General features: G+C 36.2%; 1 protein-coding gene across 2 annotated transcripts in view; it reads right to left on the minus strand.

The window, feature by feature from the left end:
• PLPP1 (phospholipid phosphatase 1) overlaps positions 1-22638 on the minus strand; it is a 100663-nt gene that overhangs the window by 18590 nt on the left and 59435 nt on the right. The window contains exons 2-3 of one of the 2 annotated variants that reach the window (XM_019641442.1): positions 10004-10155; positions 5438-5718 (exon numbers count right to left, since the gene is read on the minus strand). In XM_019641442.1, coding sequence (XP_019496987.1) covers positions 5438-5718; positions 10004-10155 — 433 coding nt within the window. The remainder of the gene's footprint in view (positions 1-5437; positions 5719-10003; positions 10156-22638) is intronic. The other variant, XM_019641441.1, reaches the window with a different exon arrangement.

Raw genomic sequence — 22638 nt, forward strand, 5'->3', positions numbered from 1 at the left:
CACAAAAGGGAACAAAAATACAATTAAGAGATGATCTCTCATCAGATCTCTCAGCCATCTCTTCAGCAGAAACCAGGAAACTGTGCAATGACATATTCAACATGTGGAGCCAAAAAAATACTAAAGAAATTTCTTCAGGGTGAGAGAAATAACACCAGATGGTAAGCTGAATTCTAACCCCTCCACTGTGCACTCTGGAATCCAGTTCTATAAACAAAGAAACCTACGTTTTCGGTATCCTTAAACCAACTCTTCACTGAAGATTCACTGTATCTCCCAACCATTAAAGAAATCTCCACTTAATTTCTTTTAGTAATTTCTTTAAAAATGATTTTTAAAAGCAAAAACTACAACACTATTTTGCTGGGTTTCTAATGTATATGGATGTCATATATATGACAGTAATAACCAAAAGTGTGTGTGGAGGTTGGGGGCAGAGAGCTACACTGGGAACAAAGGGCTAATTTTGCCATAAGAAAATCAGCATTAACTTGATGTAAATTATGATTAAAAGATGTACACTGTAATCCCTACAGAAACACCAAAAATTAACCAAAAAATTTAGAAAAAAATTTCAGTACAATACTTAAAATGACATACTAAAAAATATTTGTGTAGTATGAAAAAGTATAGGAGTAAGATAAATTAATAGAGAAGAAAAAAATTGTATCTGAAACTAATAAAATGTTATATGCCTATTACACATCAATTAAAAAAGAGATGAAACAACACACAGCAAATAGAAAACACACAGCAAAATGGCAGACCTAAATCTATATGGATAATTACATTAAACGTGAATTAAGCACTCTAATAAAAAATCTGGTATTTTTCATACTGGATTAAAAACAGTATACAAGATCCCACTATATACTTTAAATATCCAATAAACATATTTGAAATTCAATGATTCATATAAACTAAAATTTTACTTATAGAAAATGTATACTATCCAGGGCCAGCCGAGTGGCACATTCGAGTTGTGCCACTCGAATTAAGAGTTAAGAGTTGGCTTGGGGCACCAGCTCTGAGAAGCAGGGCCCTGGTTTGGATCCCACATGAGGGCCAGTGACGCTGTGCCCTCTACACCTAAGATGGTGAACAACAACTTGACCTGGAACTGGGCTGCTGTGAGTCACCGGCAATGGTGTAGGCTGCAGCGCCTGCTGCAGTGAGCTGCTGTAAGCTACTGTGAGTGGCTGGCAGCCAGCGTGAGGGGCCGGCAGCCAGTGAGAGCTGCTGTGAGCGGCCTTCCAATGGCCGGTGAGCAACTGCCTCACCCGGGAAGAGCGCAATGATAACAATGCCAACATAGGCCAGTGAAGCAGTGTCCTCCACAACTAGACTGAAGAACAAAGGACAGCAACTTGTCTATTCCCCTTCCCTAATTCCCCCAACGCTGTTCCCCTTCCCCAACTCCCCAATAAAATCTTTAAAAAAAAAAAAGAAAATGTATACTATCCAAACAATAAACATAAGAGAACTAGAGTGGCTATATATTAACATCAGACGAAATACACTTAAGGCAAAGAATATTTCTAGAGACAAAGAGAGACATTTCATACAGAAAAGGGCACATACATCAGGAAAAAAAGAACACTTGTAAATGTTATACATTAAAGAGCAGAATCACAAAATAAATGAAACAAAAGATGGCAGAAATGAGAAAACAAAGATAATTCAACAATTATAAAAATTTCAAACTTCTAAAGAATTAACAAAACATCTTTATAGAAAATTCATAAAGATATAGAAGATTTACACTATCAATCTTGACTGAATTGACATCTACAGAACACTGGACCTCAAAAACAGCAGAATACACAATCTCTTCAAATGCACATGTACATTCTTGAGGATAGAGCATATGCTGAGCAATGAAACAAACCACAATAAATTTAAAAGATTCTAATCTCACAAAGTATGTTCTCTGACCATAATGTAATTAAACTAGAAATCAATGAGAGAAAGATCAAAAAGGAAAACAAAAAGGAAATTATAAAATATTTTGTTATATGAAAATGAGGATACTGCATATCAAAATTTGCAACATAGCTAATGATCTCATTTCGCTTATGTAACTACAAAAAAGCACAAATAAAACTGAAAGCAAGCAGAAGCAAGTAAATAAAAATAAGAGCAGAAACAAATGAAATTGAATACAGAAAAACAATAGAAGAAATCAATGAACCTAAAGAAATAAACAGGTTAATATAATTGATAAAGTTCTAGCCAGACCACTCAAGAAAAAGAGAGAAGGCACAAATTATCAATGGCAGGAATGTAACAGGGGAGAGCTCTACAGTTCCTAGATGATAAAAGGATAATGAGAGATACAGTGAACAACTTGATGCCAATAAATTTGATAATATAGATGACATGGACAAATCCCTTGAAAGACAAATGACCAAAGCTTACACAAGAAATAGATAACCTGGGGCCGGCTGAGTGGCGCAATGGTTAAGAACTGGCTTGGGACACCAGAGGGCCCCAGTTCGGATCCCACACGAGGGCCAGTGACACTGCCCTCTACAGCTAAGATGCTGAACAACAGCTCAACCTGGAGCTGGGCTGCCGTGAGTCACCGACGACAGCGTAGGCTGCAGCCCCTGCTGCAGTGGATTGCCATGGGCTACCGTGTGTAGCCAGCAGCCAGCGTGAGTGGCCAGCAGCCGCAGTGAGCAGCCGTCCAGAAGCCGGAGACTGATCTGCCTCGCCCGGGAAGAGCACAATGATGGTGTCAACGTGGGCCAGTGAAGCAACGTCCTCCACAACTAGACTGAAGAACAAAAGGACAGCAACTTGTCTGTTCCCCTTCCCCCAATTCCCCAATAAAAAAAAATTTTTTTTAGAAAATAAAAAGAAATAGATAACCTGAATAGCCCTACATCTAATTTAAAAAAATAAAATAACAGTTTAAAATATTCCCACTAAAAAAACTACAAGTCTAAATGGATTCACTGGTGAATTCTACCAAACATTTGATATCAAAGCTAGACAAAAAGAAAACTGTACAAAAAAACTGTAGACAAATAACACTCATAAACATAGAAGTAAAAATCCTTAACAAAATATTAGCAAATCAAATCCAGTTAATATAAAAAGTATAATACACAATGACCACATGGAGTTTATCCCAGGAATGAAAAGTTGCTTTAATATTCCAGAATTAATGGGATACACTGTAGTAAAAGAAAAAAGAAAAACAATATGACTGTCCTAATGGCATAGAAAAAAAGCAACTGACAAAATCCAACACACATTCATGATAAGAATCTAACAAAGGGCATCTACAAAAAATACACAGGTAACTTACTTAATGGAGAATGACAGCGCTTTCTACTTACAGTCAGGAAGAAAACAGGCATGCCTACTCTCACCACTTCTTTCAACATCGTATTAGAGGTCTTAGCCAGTATAATAGGGCAAGGAAAATAAATAACAGGCCAAATAGAAGGAAATATAAGAAGTATAACCCTCTTTATTCACAGGCAATATAAATGGGAACAGAGAAAATCTTGAGGAATCTATAAAATAAGTTACTCCAACTAATAAATTAGCAAGACTGTAGAATACCAGGCCAATATAAAAACCAATTGTGAAAAAAAAGTATTTCTATACACAATTGGAAATTGATTTAAATATTTTTAAAAACCTTTTCACAACAGCATCAAGAAACACTAAAAACAACAAAATGTGTGCAAGATGTGTATACTGAAAACTAAAAATATAGCTAAGAGAAGCTAAATAGAAAACTTAAACGAATGGAGAGAGACATCATATTCATAGATTGGAGGACTCAGTATCAAGACAGCAACTCATCACAAATTGATCTATAGATCAGAAGCAATCTCTATCAAAATAAGCTTCCCCTTCTCCAACCAGCTATTTGTTCATCCCCTCCATCCCAGCTCTACGGTAAACTCTGGAACTGCAGTTCTATTGTTCAAGTCCTCTGTATGTCCCTGTGTCTTCAAATTCTTCACTGAAGGTTAACTACATCTCCTACTCATTAAATCAAAAAGCCTTTCCCTCATACACTGCTTGGCCCCGTAGTGCTATCAGAGCGGAGAATGAGGTCTCCACATCCTACATCTTAAGAGTCCAGTGTTGGTGCTGGTATCTTATCACTCCTCAAAGCCATTTCTGAACCATTCTTTCCCTACCTCTCTTACTCTAATCTTTGGCTTCATTAAACAGGGAGCTTCTCTTCCACTGCCATCATTTGTTTAATGTCTTCCCTGCTAGACTAAGCTCCATGAAGACAGAGCTGTTTGGTTCACTGCTGAATCCTAAGCACATTGCATAGTGTGTACTCTTAGCTACATAAGGTGTTTTTTCATCCCCACTAAATGCAAAAATGAGGGACTACTAGCAGGGCTGTGTAGCTTACAACAGAACCAACAAGGACAATAGAGTATCTGGGGAATCATATACAAAGAACAGTCAAATGCTGCTGTACCCAGAGAAAGTATTTATTGGATGATGAATCAGGGAAATGGATAGCTATCTTAAAATATAAGGTCATATAAAAAAGGTATAGTTGACACTTCTGAAACTTGAGATGAGGAATTAGCTCTTCTACTAATTAGTGGCTTTATTTAATGTTATTGGGCTTGTTGCTCATCTATAAATTAAAGAAGTTGGACCCTTTGCATTCCAAACATTCTATTTCATCCATGCATAATGGTGCTCCACATGTACAATGGAGCCCAACAAGGGTGTTATAAGAAGGCAACCTAGGGCCGGCCGAGTGGCTCAGTTGGTTAAGAGCTCGCTCAAGAGTGTGAGCTCTGAGCAACAGCGGTTCAATTCCCAGTCCGAGCTGAGCAGCCGCTGAGATGCCAACAGGTGGCAGGATGGCTCAGCTTAAAAAAAAAAAAAGGCAACCTAAAGACCTAGCGCTATCAAGATATGAAATTGCCTTATAAAAAATATACTCTAAGGATACTAAGAAATCTAGCAGAGCTTCCTACATGGTTGGGCTAGGTCATAAGTCAGCAAACTATAAACCCTGGAGCAGCCACTGTTTATGTAAATAAAGTTTCAAGGAAACACAGCCACACCCATTCATTCAAAGATTGTCTATGCTGCTTTTTCCTGCTACAACAAGAGTGGGATAGTTGTCAAATGGATCATATGGCCCACAAAGCCTAAAATATTTACTCTCTGGCACCTTAAGAAAAGGTTTGCTGACCCTGGACTATTATGCTCTACAAGGATCATTACACTTTGGAGATGAAAGAATTGCATTAAAATGCTCTTAAGTAGAGGATAGGGATAAAAGGGGGAAAAAGAATAAATAGAATAGATTCACCTCCCAGTGATTACATCAGCTTTCCTCTCTAAGCTAGTGAATGGCTCATCTTCCAGTCACTGAAAACTTCTATTCCAAGAACATACAAGATACAACAAGCATTAAAGATTTAACACGCACCTGCCCTCCTTCACCTTTTGTGCATTCCCTCGACATATGTAGTTTTCAATGTAACCATCACTGCAGTTGATTTTTGACCAATCTGGGTCACAAACATCCAAGAAGTGAGGCCGCAATCTGCCTATTGAATACTTGGCAATGTCAGTCAGGGACTGGCTAGCAGCTGCACCAAATAAAAATGTTCCAATGGCTTTGTAAATAGTGGCTATGTAGTTATTCCTGATAAAGGAATTAGAGTGCAAGATGTTACAGTAAACAGACAGGGTTTCTCCAATAATCATCTGAAAAAGAAACAGAAATATAACATGTTAAAACAGCAATTAGGCACTTTCAACAAAATTAAAAATAGAAAAGAAAATGGTAAATCACAATAAAATCTTTATTTCAAAAACACCCTTCCTGTTTTTTCCTTTACAAATGGAGACAACTTAGGATATCTAATTCTAAACCATAAAAAACAAGGTGTCATTAATTGTGGATGCTGCTTACAAAGCAATGGCTAAGTCAAAATAATTTCAAAGTCTACTTAAAACAATACAACCTTATTTCTTTTCTTGTATTCAAATAAACTGAGTTTTAATAAGTAGACAGTGATGTATGGTGGGCAAAAACCATGGTGTTTATTCAAAGAACACAAATTTCCCCTTATATAAGTACTTTTGACAGTCTTAATTTTTATCAAACATTCCTCTGAATTAAAGACATCTATCATATTAAAAGGGGGAAGATAGTTTCAAGGAGTAAACAATCTAATATAAAAGCAGGGATCTAACACAGGCCAGTGGGCACAGAGAGCAGAGCGGTTAGCGGACAGGGCCTCCTCTTCCTGCCTCTCCAGGAGAACTTTAGACCTGGCTTCCTTAACAAGTCTTATTAAAAATCAAACACACACTTGATACTCTCCTTGAAAATACTCTTTTCCAAGAAAATATTTCAAGTGACTCTTTCCTCTTTATTTTTCACTGACTTTTCTAAAACTGGAGTTAAGGCCTTCCCAGATTCTAGAACAGCGTGTGCATGAATGCGCAACAGTGTAATGAGTTTACAGGCATAAAAGGGTTTCCAAATACTTTACAAGTTCACAGACCAATATCCTGAGAAATTAAAGCAATACTGAATGGCAACATTATAAAAAATTACATTTGCCGATAAAATAAGCGACATTATAACTACCAGAGACCAAAATAAAGACTTCAACAACAGTCTGTGCTTATTTATGTTGAGGGGGCGTGTAAGTCATAAAGTTTTGCTTAAGATAAGTGCTAGTTTTGCTGCTTCATTTTACATAAAAATTGTTCAATTTACATAAACAATTATACAATGCATTCAAAGATTTCCATTTATAGCAGATTAACTGTCTTCAGGGTGAGCCTTATCATAGATGAAATAAATGGCTGCCTCCTGAAAAGGATTTCAAAAACTTGATACCAAAAATTCTTTCCTCATCTAGCTCAATGGCTCCTACAATTTCATAATTAGAATGTTATAACTTTGATAACTAGACTATGAAGTCTACAAAAGCAAGAGTGAATTTTTAGTTGTTGACTAGAAAAGTAATACCACCACAGTGACCTAAAATAGAGTAGGTGATCAATAAATTTAAATTGAAGATGCTGCCTCTTCAAGTATATACTATTCTCCTCAGGCTGCTAAGGTTTTCCAGCAACTGCCTTGATAGAGTCACAGCAAGAAAGAATTTTTCTAATGTTTCATTATGGAGTAGATCTTTGATAATTTAAAATATATCCCAAGCATATTAATTAACCACAATTCGAGGAGTTGAAACTTCCATATCTCAGGTGTCAGATGTTCTTGCAAAAGCAATCAACTGTTTTCCATAAACAGGTATTGATCTTTCTGAGTCTTCAGAGTCATAACGATCATTGTATAGGACAAGCCAAACTGTAGTTCTAGCCACTGGTGACAGAAAATCAGCTCACTAGGGGCATTCAGAACACTGAGCACAGATTAAAAGCTGATATACAGAATCAGTGTAAGCTGATTATGTGCTCCATCTTTATTGAGAGAAATAAACGAGAAAAGTTCTTAATCAATTCTTCTAAATCAAATGTAGACATGTGTCTGTGCATTTCACCTACACATGGTAGTCATATTTTTCTTTAATTTTAATATATTATCCTGCTTTTTGAGCCATTTATGCCAATTCTTAGCCTTTGGTGAAGTCCACATTTAAGCCAACTGTGGCCAAATCTTAGAGCTGGGATGACTTTCATGCATTGGTTACTCAGATTCTAAAGATAGGATAAATTACTCAAGAACTAAAGATAAGGTTTGGGGAAGTAAAACAGAATACTTTTGAAGTCAAAGCTAATAATCATCTAAATGAGTATGATTCAACCATTTAAAACCTATGCACCACAGTATTTTCTCGCCATCTCCTCTGTATTTCCACCAACCAAGATGATTTTATCCATCTCTACACTGTCCCTATAGTTATGTGTCTTCGATTCAGGTCCCACCTTCCCAAAAGAATAGTCTAAAATCACTGACATACTTCCACTCCTTCCTAAATATCTCTAATGACCTCCATTCCCTTTATTCTACTGAATCGCTCTCAAAAGTCAAAACAGTCTCATCGGAGCAAACATTTTTATCAACCCTCATTTTCCGTAACTTTAGTAGTATTTGACATTGCTGACCATTTTCTCCTGACTGAACTTCTCCCTTAGCTTCTGAGAAGCTGCCTTAATTCTGGCTCTCTCTACAAGGCTTCCGCACGCACTCACATATTTGTGGATCATTTGTAACTCACGTCAAAGAGCTGGTATGAAGTCTGAATCATAGTCCTAACAGACTTCTTAAAGAAATGATTTACCTTCTAGTAAATAAAATTAAACACATACAAGTCTAACCAAGTGCTGCCTGAAAGAAGCTGAGTTAGTGAATAAACTAAAACTATTTTAAATTAGTACATAAAACCACTGCCCTAAGCAGTGTTTGTCTTTGTTGAACAGTTAATATGAAAACAGTACTTTATAGCGCCTTTAAACAGTCTGTTCTTTTTTAAGAAACCTACACTCAATTTACTTGCTGTTTTATTAAATATAAAGATGACTTTCGCACAGGTGATGCTGAAATAGTCAAAAGTTCCAAGTTAATGAAATATAAATAACGAGTTTTTGCTAACTGAGTGTTCTGCCAGACACCCACAGGGTGCCCGGCAGTCGGCACCCTGCCTCTGGTCTGCAATGAATTTCAGTTTTGCTTGTACAGCATCCTTTTTACTTAGACACAAAGAAAATTAGAATTGAAAGTCAAGTACATTTGTAGCAGTGTCTGAGTAGTTTAATCTTGTCTGAAATCAGCTACTATTTGTAATAAAGAGTCCTACTAAAATTTTTATATTTAAATAGTAAATATAAACTATACTAAAAAACAAAACAAAACAAAAAAAACAACTACGCTTACTCCAGAAGCATTGACCTGGCTTGCTTGCTTTCAGTAGTCAAAACTCAGTGTAAAGATTTGTCTAGATTGAAGGGATCCACTGATTTCTTAAAACTTCACCACACTGTAGGAGAGTCACCAACATTATTACTGCATAGCTACTTCAGGTTCTTCCCAGCACCTAGGATATGCCAGGCTCCATGGCAGGCGCCATGGCAGGCAGCAAGGATACCAAGGTGAACAAGGCACCGTCTCTGCCGTCAAAGAGCTCACAATCTCATGAAATAAATATTTGTATAGCAGAGGTTTTATTTTATTAATTATGTACCACAAATTATGAGTTGATTAACTTTCAGGGCTAATAAGGAAAACTGACAAGACATATATGACGTTATCGTGTTGGCGTATCTCCTGGATGGGACCATATTTTCTGCTTTTTATTAAGATAAACCTTGTTTCTAAAGTTACAAGTTATGGAACATAAAATTAATCTAAATCACAGAATCTCTGGGTCAAGAGATTATAAAAGTCATCTAGTCTGATCACTTGAAGTCTTCTCCCTAGAGCACATTCTCAAAGCATTCTCACCTGAAATCCTAGAAAATACGTTATTATTGTGTTTCAATACCAGTAAAAATTCTTTTGTGTTCACCGCTAATTATATATAGAACTTTGGCTGTTCTCTCGCATTTCTAGCATTATCTGAAAATTATTTAAAGTAAACATGGGTTCAATGAAGTCTTAACATTTATTAGCAATTTTTCTTTTCCAGAACTCAGTAACTGGAAAGTAGATACAGATTCAATAAATTATAAAATAATGTATAAAGTATGCTAGAAACATATTTATGTTAACATTCATCTATTACAAGATTATTGAAACAATAGCCAATTACAGCTCTAAAAAACACAGTGACTTGGAAAAGATTAGCATAAAACCTACACATATTCAGCAAGGTTCTTCTAATTATACATTGTTATTCTTCTGTCCCCACCTAAAATAGCCACAATTATCTTGATCAAATAACACTTTCAATTAAAAGTTAAAAAAAAAATACATTGTTTTACAGGGTTATGCATTCAATCATTAACAGATTAACACAAAAATTAAGCCAACTGCCCAAAAGTGATAAATTTGGAAAAAGCGGATTTAACTTACAACGATAATACTGAATGGAATGATTATTCCACCTAATAACGCATAAGGTATGGTGTCTTCTTTGTAAGGGTACTTGATGGACTCATCATTACAGAATAATCCTCGTTGGAAGGGGGTATGCCTTGAAGTAAGAATTGCAAAAGGCAATCCAGCTAGCAAAAGGAATAAATGAAAATATCATTAAAAAAGAAATATCAAAACTAATTAATGGCAATAATTATTCCAGAGGCTGTTTAAAAATACATTTGCCATGAAAATAAATAAGAGCACATATAAAAAGAAAATGCAGCAACGCATGCAACAGAAGCTAGAAAGATTACAGTTTAGGGTAAAGATATTTTTTCTACAGGAAACAACGTTCCATGTCCTCTACTAATCAATTTAACCAAGAGTATCTTCTTCCTTTTGTTTCTGCCCAAATACACTGAATGGATTTTAGAAGAAAAAAATATATATCCCTTCTCATGCTCTTGTTTGTCATTTCATCACAGGGCTGTTTTCAATACTATTTCCAAACCAATTTGTCACAGACTTTGCTTCCAAAAGAAAAATAGCATTTTGTCATTCCCCATTTTGTCTCTATTACTACCACTGTTAGACAGGTCATGGTCTAAGCTATCAGAGTATCTAAATAAAACTTTATCTACTCATTTCTGTACTGTCTACAGCCAGTTTAGAGGTGCTGTGAAAAGTAGTCTGAACTTAAATCAAGTTTCTTAAGAAAAGATGGACAATGGAATCAAGCACAAAAGCACCTGAAACACAGCTCTCTCTGTTTCCATCAGCAATGTTTTCCCTAAAGATCATGTCTCACACTTACCTCCTAAAATGTCCTCCTTTTACCTAAGTGTGAACTTTAAGAATTCAGAACTTTGCTTCACTGAATTTGGCACCGTTATTAATAATATTGCAACACCATACTGACTCGTACTGCTTTGTAAAGGAGATACATATGGTTTAGCAGAAACCCTCAACATGAGGTCTGCTTCAAGGCTTATTCAAGTACAGAAGGCTGTCTCCCTAAATGACTCATTCTCTCAGCAGTAACACCATAACCACTAAGCTAACATATTTTGTGTTCAAGTATTCTTCCCGTGACGCACCAAGTCTTGATGACCACTTACAGTTCTCATTAACTCCATAAAGCCCTGCCTGAAAGCTGAATGACAGGCAAGCCTCTGCCACTCTGCCTGAGTGTCATTTACTACAAATATCAAATCTGTTCAATCGACAAGAGCCAAATGAAAAGCAGAAGCACATTCCTAGTTCCTTCATTTTTCTTCCTGGTTTTCACAGAGACCCTGAATACACAAACCAAAGTTTATTTCTTTGTGTGAGCCAATTTGCCAACAGTGTTAAATTCATTAGAAGTCTATGAGATGCTCACAAGGTTTCCAAAGCCATACTTCTAGTAAATGCTTCATTAAAAAAAAAAATTTTAATAGAACTGACTTTGCTAACTGACCCTTATACCACCTCTCGTATTTGAATTCAGACTCGCCTCTGATCCACCAAATTGTCTGAATTCAGAATAATGAGGTGAAATACCCAAGCCTTTAATACAAATAGTACAGTCACACCTTTTGTACTCAGCACACACTTTGGAGGTGAATATTCAGAGCAGAAGGGTTAGTTGTTGCCTGCTGATACAGTCACTAAACGCTTAGCCTTCAACCAATAACTATACGCTAACCCAAAGGGCAAATTTATTTTGCATTACAAAGAGCCACCACGTCTATAATTCATTTTACTTGTAAGAAGTCTACACATAATATTGGAAATTTTCAGTGTCTACATTGCATATTTCCGAATTGCTTTAGCTTTTCAAAGGGCATTTATTTATTTTGGAGTAAGAAAAGATATCTAGTACAGAAGTTAAATCCACATATGATTAGTATCTAAAACTCGGTAGGTTTTATGTCCTCATTCTCAGGAAAAACTTCATACTTAATAGGCCCAAATATATTGAGAAATGTTTTTAACTGGAATATTCATTAACATTAAGTTGATTTTTTTCCTTTGACCACAAAAACTGTGTTAGAAATTATTCTTAGATTTAGAAAAAATGTTTGTGGGTATTTTTTAGGATAGGAGGGAAACAAAATAAAATCACATACAAGTATAATTAGTCTAGTTTTTAAAATAGAGATATTCAAGTGAGAAAATATTGAGTGAGTCCATTGTGCAAGGAATTCTGCTAGGTGCTACCAGGAATACAAAATTAAATAATGTACAAGGGCCGGCCGAGTGGCTCAGTTGGTTAAGAGCTCACTCAAGAGTTTGAGCTCTGAGCAACAGCAGTTCGAGTCCCGGCCCGAGCTGAGCTGCCACTAAGCTGCCAACAGGTGGCAGGATGGCTCAGCTAAAAAACAAACAAACAAAATTAAATAATGTACATAATTATGGCAGAGAATAAACAGAAGTACAAAGAGCTATGAGGGTTCAAAAGAGGAGAGCTGATGAGGCTGTGAGCCGGTGGTTATCAGTCAGAATCTCAGCAGCAGGGGTCTGGTACAGAGATAGAGATTTGAGGATATAAGAAATATCTGAAGCCACAAAGGTAAAAGAAATTGTGCAGGATGGCTCTGAAGTAAAAGAAGTGCAGGGTGTGGGACAGAGCAACAGCAATACTAAAGGGATGAGCAGAAAAAGATCCACTGAGGCTGACTTGGTGGGCTGAAGGAAGGTCAGGGGAGAGTAATGACCCTGAGGCCAAGTCCAGAGAATTTCCGGAAGTCGTGGTTGGTCCACAATGTTCAATGGGTTTTCAATTGCCAGACTTAGTAAAAGTGGTTTTAATAAGAAACGAGGGGTGGAAACCAGACCATAGAGGTTTCAGTAATAAATGATATAAAAAAATAAAAAAGAATGAATTTACCACAAATGCACACTATTCTTTTGAGAGTTTGAGTGAAGAGTAGAGATCATATCACAGAAGGCCTAAGAAATATTTTTAAATTAATAGCTAATATTTGTAATCTCATATAAGCCCATGTGATGTGTTACATCAAAGTCATTACCCAATGCCATTTCATTTTCACAAAGTAATTAAACCTGAATGTAGACCCGTTGTTCACTGACCCACATAAGGCTCAAAAAGATGAACTAGTACAGATTCCTGCTCTGGAAATGTTGGAATGGGAATAAAGCCTGACTCAGAGCTGGCAAACAGCACTGGGCCATTCATAAGAAAGACTGGCTGAAGATGAGCCTGAGGATGCCGCAGGTCTGCATAGAAAACAGAAGTGACGAGCCCGACCCGTGAGACTGAGGAATGGAGAAAGCAGCTCTGGTTCCTCATTGCCAGAACGCCTCTCTGAACTTGCTGTTTGTGGAGTTTTTAGAGTGCCTTGCAACCTTTCAACAAAACCCATTTTTACTTAAGCTAGTTAGAAAGGGATTCTACTCCTTGCATCCAAGAGACATACCTTAAACAATTACAACCATTCCCCCCTAACAGGTAGGTTATTATTGTTTTATTACCCTATATAACACTATAGTGAACATTTCCAAATACCAGTCCTTATTTGCATATCTAATTATTTCCTTAGAATATATTTTTATGGAATTCTATAGGCCGAAGGATATAAACGTTAAGGTCCTTGACAAAACCCTCCAGAAAGGTTACTTTATACCACCAATTTTCTCTACTAGCCACAGTACACAAAAGCATGGAGAAATGCAAAAATTTAAGTAAAGATATCTGATGCTACCTTAAACATTTACTATGATTTCAAGGCAAAGTGAAGGGTTTCATTTGCTCTTTTATAAATTCAAGTCAAACATCCTTTTCCTTTTACCTGGAGTACATCTCTAAAACAATCTCTTTTCACCATTTGTCAAATGACTATATTGGTCAAACAATGTTTCTCTTAATACTTCAGTGGACAAAATTCATCTTCATTCCCTTTATTGAGGTTACCATAAAATTCATCCACTCTAAGTATATAATTCAATTATTTTGGTAAATGTATAGAGTTGTGCAACCATCACCACAATCTGGTTTTAGAATATCTTCAAAACCCCCCAAATACTCGTGAGCCCATCTGCATTCAATCATTGCTCCCACCACCAACCCCAGGCAACCACTCATCTGTTTTGTCTCTACAGAGATTTGCCTTTTGTGAACATTTCATATAAATGAATCATACAACATGTGGTATTTTGAAGTGGCTTTTATCACTTAACATAATGTTTTTGAGGTTCATCCATGTTGTAGCATGCATTTTATTCCTTTTTATTGCTGAATAGTATCCTATTGTACATATATACGTACTACATTTGGTTTATCCATTCACCAGTTAATGGACATTTGGGTTGTTTCCAGTTTTTGTCTATTATGACTAATGTCACTACAAACATTCACATACAAGTCTTTGTGTGACTACATATTTTCATTTCTATTAAGTAGATATGTAGGAGTGGAATAGCTGGGTCATACGTTTAACTTTTTAGGAAATTGCCAAACTGTTTTCCAAATGGCTACACCACTTTACATTCCCACATCCTGCTTTTTAATATGCCCACATGGCTTGTCATATTAGCCTGTTTAAGAATCAGATTCTCTGCATAGTTAACTCATACTCACCCACAAATAAATACAGCCTTTCTACCTTCTACCGGTGAATATTAATACAAAAGAGAGTATGTGATATGGTAACTCATCACTTCCACACACTAAATTCCACAAGAGCACTTCTCCAGAGATAGGAAAAAGTAACGTTAAGGGTGTGGTCACATATCTCTTTAACTTCCTCTTGCACAAATACTCAGCATCTCCATACCATAATCTAAATACTAACAAGTATCTTAGTTAGAAAAATTGGTGGTGGGGTGTCCAGCAAAACTGAGAAACTGTGATTAAATACTTTTTACATGTGAAGGGAACTCTTCTAATAGTGAAAACTACATAAATGCCTCAACAAAAATAATGTTACAAGTTTCATCCATGGTGTAGCGTAGATTGATATTTTGCTCCTTTTCACAGCAGAACAGTATTCCATTATATGGATATAAAACCCACCAGATATATGCCCAGGAGAGAGTAGCATGCAACTCCAGAGTCAACAGTAGCCATTCATTAAGGGTCACACTGATTCAGGGCTAATAGCAGGAGGCAAGAAACGAGGAAATTCTGACCCCAAAATGTCAGGCACCTTGAGATTTGTTGAGAGTTCAGCTACCATATCTCAATGGCCTAGAAGAAAACAAAAAGACCCCACTGGCAGACCAAAGGACCCCAATGAACATAGAGAATGATGCCCATTTGTGAAGTATCTATCTCAGGGATCACATTCCTTTAATGCCTGAACAAGAAAGGATATAGATGGAGACTAGAAACCTAAAGAATCAAAAGGGACAGGCTAACCCGTAGAATAACGGGTCTATTATTATTTTTGCCACCTGACTGTGCCTCTAGGCTAAATAGATATGTGAGGTGTGTGTGTATTTAGTCTACCATCTCTATTAGGTCATTTGAAAAATCTTCCTTTGTTTATTTACCAATAGGGAAAATACCAAGTAGGAAAGAGTCAATTTTAAAAATACAAGCTGTCAAAAGATGCCAGTGAGTACCTAAAATATAATCATACTTAATAAGACAGTAAAAAGACTATGCCAATGCCTCATTGCTTTTCCCTCTGCTTACATTTAAGAGAAATTCTGATGACTATTCAAAAGAACCTGTGAAATCAGTCTGCCCCATTCACGCATGAACTGAAGTGCACATGGAGATACAAGACAAAATGAAAATAGTTCAGGAAACAGAAGGAATTAATCAGAAAAAAAAAAAAATAATTACTGAACTCCAAAAAAACAAAAGCCAAGAAGAGAGAACTATCAGGCCAGCCGAGTGGCGCATTGGTTAAGAGCTGGTTTGGGATGCCAGCTCTGAGCAGCAGGGACCCAGTTCGGATCCCATATGAGGGCCAGTGACGCTGCACCCTCTACAGCTAAGATGGTGAACAACAGCTCAACCTGGAGCTGGGCTGCCGTGAGTCACCGACGATGGGGCGTAGGCTGCAGCCCCTGCTGCAGTGGGTTGCCATAAGCTACCGTGTGTGGCCAGCAGCCAGCGTGAGCAGCTGGCAGCTGGTGTGAGCTGCCAAGAGCCGCCGTGAGCGGCCGTCCAGAAGCCAGTGACCGATTTGCCTCACCTGGGAAGAGCGCAATGATGATACCAACATGGGCCAGTGAAGCAACGTCCTCTACAACTAGACTGAAGAACACAAAAAAAAGGATAGCAACTTGTCTGTTCCCCTTCCCCCGATTCCCCAGTACTCTTCCCCTCCATCCCCCAATAAAAATCTTTAAAAAAAAAAAAAGAAGAGAGAACTATGACCATGAGTACTGTATAACTGAACAAATACCTGGATGACTGTACTCCTTTATTACTTACAACATGAATATCCCTCTTTTGCTGTAAACAAGTAAGAATTTATAATGTACTCTTGTGTTACATGGAGTTCTTATCTGAGCCTATTTCATTAACATTAATCTTTCCTAGAGACAGAATTTTTAAAAACTGAAAAATAATCATTTTCAACCTACACAACAAATTATAACTAAAATAAAATGAAGCTAGAACATTTTCCTATTTGTAAACTCTATCACTGTATCTTAAAGGAAAACTATGAAAAAAGTTTAATATTAGCATTTGAACTTGTACAAATATACAAACCAAAAGGTTAAGGAACTCCATCTATAATAGAAGTCTTAGGAATTCTGGAACCTCAAGATATAAAAATAATTGTTATTTTTTCCAACATTAAGGGACATTATAATTCGACAAACTGAGATCTCAAAGTCCTGATACCATTTCTTTAATAAAGAAGCAATCATTCAATTCAGTCCAACAGTTAACTGACTTCTTACTACTCTGTACAAGGTACTAGTTTGAAGTGGAGAGGGACTGTAGGCACAGCACAGGTTTTATAGTGGTCATATTCTGAATTTATTTTGAAACGAGGGTCAACAGCATTTACTGATGGGTGGATATGAGTGTGAGAAAGGCGTCAACAATGACCCTAAGGTTTTCTATTTGAGAGTCCAGAAGTTTGAAAGTGCATTAACTGAGCTGGGGAAAACTGGAGACTGAATAAAAGGCAGATCCAAGAGTTCATATTTGGATGCCTCAAGCTTGAGGTGCCTATTAGTAGAGATGTCAAGTAGGCAGTTGGATGTAAAGTCCACTGGGGGAGAGGTCCAAGCTGAAGGTACAAATTTGGCATAGAGGTGGTATTAGAGCCTTCATGAAACTGGACATGATCACCAAGAAGTGAGTATACAAAGAGGAGAAAAGAGGACCCACAGACTGATCCCTGGAGCACTCCAAAATTAAAAGATCATGAAGAAGAGAAGAAACTTCAAAGAAGAAGGTGAAAAGCAGCCATTTAAGGTAAAATTAAAATCAGGAGAGTGTAGAAAATCCCAAGGAATCAATCTCAAAATTCCTAGAACGAGTGTGTGTAGCAAGGTCACAGGATATAAGGTCAACACACAAAAATCAATCATATTTCTACATAGCAGCAACAAACAATTGGAGACCAAAATTAAAAGTACAATATCATTCATAATAGTTCAAAACATTGAAACATTTAGGTATAATCCTAATAAAATATGTACAGGATCTATATGCTGAAAACTACAAAACACTGATGAAAGAAATCAAATGCCTAAATAAAGACATGGATTGTAAGATTTAGGGGTAAAGATGTGAATTATCTCCAAACTAATCTACAACTTTATTGCAATTCTTATCAAAATTCCAGCCAGATTGTTTGTAGACACATTGATTCTAAAATTCATGTGGAAAAGCAAGAGAATGAGACAGCTAAAACAGTTCTGAAACAAGAATAATAAAGTTGGAGGAGTCACACTCCCTGAATTTTTTGAGAAAAATTTAGCTATACTTTATTTTTTCCCCACCCGATTTTAAGCTATTCATTATATATTTTTACCACCCAATATATAGCTACAGTAATCAAGACAGTGTAGTACAAGAGGAAGGAAGGACACATATATCAATGGAGCAAGAACAGAGTCCAGAAATAGACCCAAATAAGTACAACCAGCTACCTTTTCATTTTTAAAGAATGGTACAAACAATTCAATGGAGAAAGGAGAGCTTTTCAGCAAGTGATATTGGAACAACTGGTCATCCATACACACACACAAAAAAGTGAATCCCAACTTAAACCTCACACGTTATACAAAATTAAACACAAAATGGATCATACAGATAAGTATAACCCAGAAAACTATAACACTTTTAAAAGAAAACAGAAAAAAATTCTTTGTAATAGTGTTAGGTGAAGAACACATAACACCAAAAACACAACCTATAAAAGGAAAAAATACCAATAAACTCAATTCATCCCAGTTTCAAATCCTAGCCTTGTTATTTACTATGTGTAGGATCTGTGGCAAATTACTTAACTTCTCTGAGCAAAAATTTTCTCATATATTAAAAACAAAACAAAGCAAAAAACTTGACTAATCAAAATTAACAACTTATGCTCTTTAAAGGTACTTTAAAGAGAATGAAAAGACAAGCTACTGAGTGGGGAAAAAATATCTGCAAATCACATATTCAACAAAAGACCATGTATCCAGAATCTATGAAGATCTTTCTAAACTCCACAGTGAAGATAGACAGATACACAGATACATAGAAAGAAAGAAGAAAAAAAAGAAAAAAGAAAAGGGAAAAGAAGCAAAAAACTTAAATATACACTTCACCAAAGAGGATACATAGATAGTACGCAAGCACATGAAAAGATGTTCAGTATCAGCGGAATTAGAGAAAAGCAAAGTAAAAGCCCTGTCGCGATATCACTACATGGCTATTAAAATGGTTAAAATAAAAAATACCAGTGCTGGTGAAAATGCAGAACAAATGGACCCCTTTACGTTCCTGGTAAGAATGCAAAATGGTATTGCCACTCTCGAAAAACAGTTTGGCAGTTTTTTTTAAAATTTCAACACATTTACATTTCAATACATTTACCAAAAGACCCAGGAATCTCACTACTGGGTATCTACCCTAGAAAAATGAAAACTTATATTCACCCAAAAACCTGTAGACACATTTCATAAAGCTTTACTTGTAACAGTCAAAAACTTGAAATAACCAAGACAGACAATCAACAGACAAATGGAAAAATTGTGATACATCCATATAATGACATACTATTCAACAACAACAAAAATAAACTGTTGATGATTGCAACTTGGATAGATCTCAAGACCATAACTCTTGAGTTTTTTTTGAAAAAAGCCAATTCCAAAAGGATATATATTGTATGAATCCATTTATATAACACACTTGACAAAATTATAGCGATGGAGACTTAGATCAGTGGTTGCCAAGGGTTAGGGTTTGGGGGAGGGAGTAACTATAGAAATAGTATGAGGGAGTTTTTCAAGGGTGATGAACAGTTCTGAACCCTGATTGTAGTAATGGTTACACAATCTATACATGTGATCAATTTCATTGAATTATACACACACATACACACAAGACTTCATGTAAAAACTGGTGAACTGAATAAGATCTGTATTTTAGTTATTAATACTGATTTTACCATAGTTATGTAAGATGTCACTCTTGGGGGAAGCTAAGGGAAGGGTACATGGGAACTCTGAACTATTTTTGCAACTTCTATGTGAGTCTAAAATTATTTTTAAATAAAACACTTAAAAATGTTTTAAAATGCTGCGTAGACCAAATAACATGAATACTGCTGGATTTAACAACTTGGAAATTGCTGATTATTAACAGGAACTGTTTCCATGAAGATGGTGATTAGAAAATAGAACGCTTAAAATTCAGATTATGGAGGGGTTTAAGTTATTAGAAATCACATTAACTAGGAGTATAACCATGAAAGGTAAATGGCTGAGACAGACAAAGGACAGGACCTTTGAAGTAGAAAAATTAAGAAAAGCAAGAATTTCTAATTATATTTGGGGAAGGGGAGGATCAGCTTATCCTTGAAAGATTCCCAAGGAGGCTACTAATATATCACATACAATAAGTAACCAAGCGTTCTTCTAGAATTGATTTAAGTTCCATAGAAAAGATTATTAAAGCCCTACATGAGTAGAAAGGACAGACAATGAGAAGATCAAGGAAAGAAATACAGACAAGGGATTTCACTCTTGCTTAGGTGAATAATTGGCAATGCCCTTCTCTAAAGTATTGGGTTGTCGGAAAAGTCATGAGGCATTTTTGCAACAAAAAAACATAGAAAAGATACATCATGACTTTTCCGACAACCCAATATAATACCAAAGTGATTTGTTGTACTTGGAGCTAAATCAGTGAACTCTGCCTGCATCAATGAAACAAACCCTCTTCTCATGGCTTTCTGATTAACCGAGACGCTTCTTGGTTATGAACAGATTAAGTGACTTACACAAAGTCACGCTGAATTTCAGGAGTGGAGCTAAAAAACATTCAAATTTTCAATCTTAAATTGTCTAGATCAGTACTCGAAAATTCTTCCGGCAGATAAAGTCAATCTGGACAGACAAGCTCCACAGTATGCCTTGGTGACTGCTATCACACTAGCCTGTTTCCAACCACTCTTCCCTAATCTAATCTTCTCCACCTAGACTCACATTCACAACTTCCAACTGATAAAAGAAAACCAAAACAAAAGAGCTTATAGGACTTACCCACTTCCATCAAGAGACCCATTCCACCCTGAAGACAATGAGGGACTGTCAAAAAGAACATGAACAATAGAGTAAGGCAGACCTGATGGGGTTAAAATCCCAACTTGGCCTCTTGGTAGCTATAAAAGAGAAATACCAACCTCAGAGAGTTGTCATGAGGAGAGAAAGAATCTATAACACAGTGGTGCTTCATATACAATAGACAATAAATGACAGAACAAACACAGCTTTCCATTTACATATGCAAAAATTGTAAACCAAACAATTAACACCCAATTTATAACATTTTCAAAGAGAATAAGCAAAATTCTATAGTAAACAAAAAAAGTGTCTTTTCCAGTTGCTCTTTCCATCTCCTTGCCCAGTGATTTTATTACTGGGTCCCACAGAACAGTGATTCTTCACACAAAAAAAAGGTAATCTGCTGCTAAAATTAAACAAGAGTATATTCCCCCAAGTTACAGAGAAATTAATTTGACAGAAATCTTATTTTCTCTCAAATGTTGGTATCTTCTAAAATGATGCTTTTAGATACATCAGAGGATTAACACCGAAGTATAAATCTGATTTAACACACATGCATATTTAACTAAAAACACATAATTGGTGCACTGTGCTTCAAAATTCCCAAGTATTCTACTGAAAAAAATCAATGAATCACTAGACCATTCTTCCCACTTACTACCCTGTCAGTAACCTCTGCTCATACACCCCCCTAGATATAACAAGATCCCACAATGGATTCTCCCAAGCCCCACCCAGCCCTCTAAGCCAAGATAGCCCATAGAAAGTCACCTTCGATTAAAAAGGTTCCTCACTACTGCTACCTACCTTGGTGCCAGAGGCAGCATTGGGGAACTACCTTCTGAAAGTAGGTTGTTCTAATACCATGCTCTGAACTGGTGTTGACTATTCATAATCCAAAAACAGATGTAAAAACACAAGAAGGTTTCTTTCTATAAGTAATATGAATTCCATTTCTTGTCATGCTAGAAACACAAGTTCACGATCAAGAAGTAAACTGTCGTGTTTTTTTTTTCAGATCTTATCTCATCCTAGTTCTAAATATGAAAGCTTCAAGATAACGGACAGAAATGGTAGAGAACTTTTAAAAATTCTTATTTACAGATAGAGCCCAAAGAAATCTGGCTACAATAGGGTATTAAGTGATTTTCCAGAAAGCCAGATATGAGACTTAAGTTATTTCTAGCTACAAGGAATCACCAAGTGTTTTTGTGAGTGGCTTCTTTCCAGGACACTATTTTTGCTCACACTTCACAGTTACTGAATAAGGTAGTATTCAAAATCACTGTACTGCAATGGACATGTTTATTTTTTATGGCTTACATCACCAATCCTGTACTCCAATCACAAATGGGTGTTTCACATAAGCAATTCTAAGCTTACTCTTTTAACCATAGGTCCTGCTCCTCAACAAAAATTAAATTTGAGATTTTCAAATATTTGTTTAAAGTAACCACATAACATGACGAAGAAATTAAATAATTTTAAATCAGCTTTCATTCAAAGGCCTATAATCCCTTATTCTAAGACCCAAAGACCTCAAATTCTTAGTTCTTTCATAACATTTGGTGCCAAAACCCAACCTGAACTTATCTAAATGGCAAAACTTAACCTGAAAAAATGAACAACCCTAACCTTTATTTACCCTACTTACTTTGACTAGTCATTTCACTGTATAAATATTAATGTCTTGATTATGAGATACTGTACTAGGCTCTGCTGAGGGCATGACATAGGTATATTAATCATATAACCTTTCAAAAACTCAAAAATTTCTGGCTCCCAGAGTTTGGGTAATGGACTATGGACCTGTATTTAGATAAAATCTTCACTATTAAAAGATGCTTCTAAGTCCAACGTATTATTTTTCAAAGAGCCAAAAAAGTCAATGTATTAAAGGTCTATTGAATAAAACTTTAAAAAGTAATGGT

The sequence above is a fragment of the Hipposideros armiger genome, unplaced genomic scaffold (assembly GCF_001890085.2).
Source record: "Hipposideros armiger isolate ML-2016 unplaced genomic scaffold, ASM189008v1 scaffold_60, whole genome shotgun sequence".
Classification (NCBI taxonomy): Eukaryota; Metazoa; Chordata; class Mammalia; order Chiroptera; family Hipposideridae; genus Hipposideros; species Hipposideros armiger.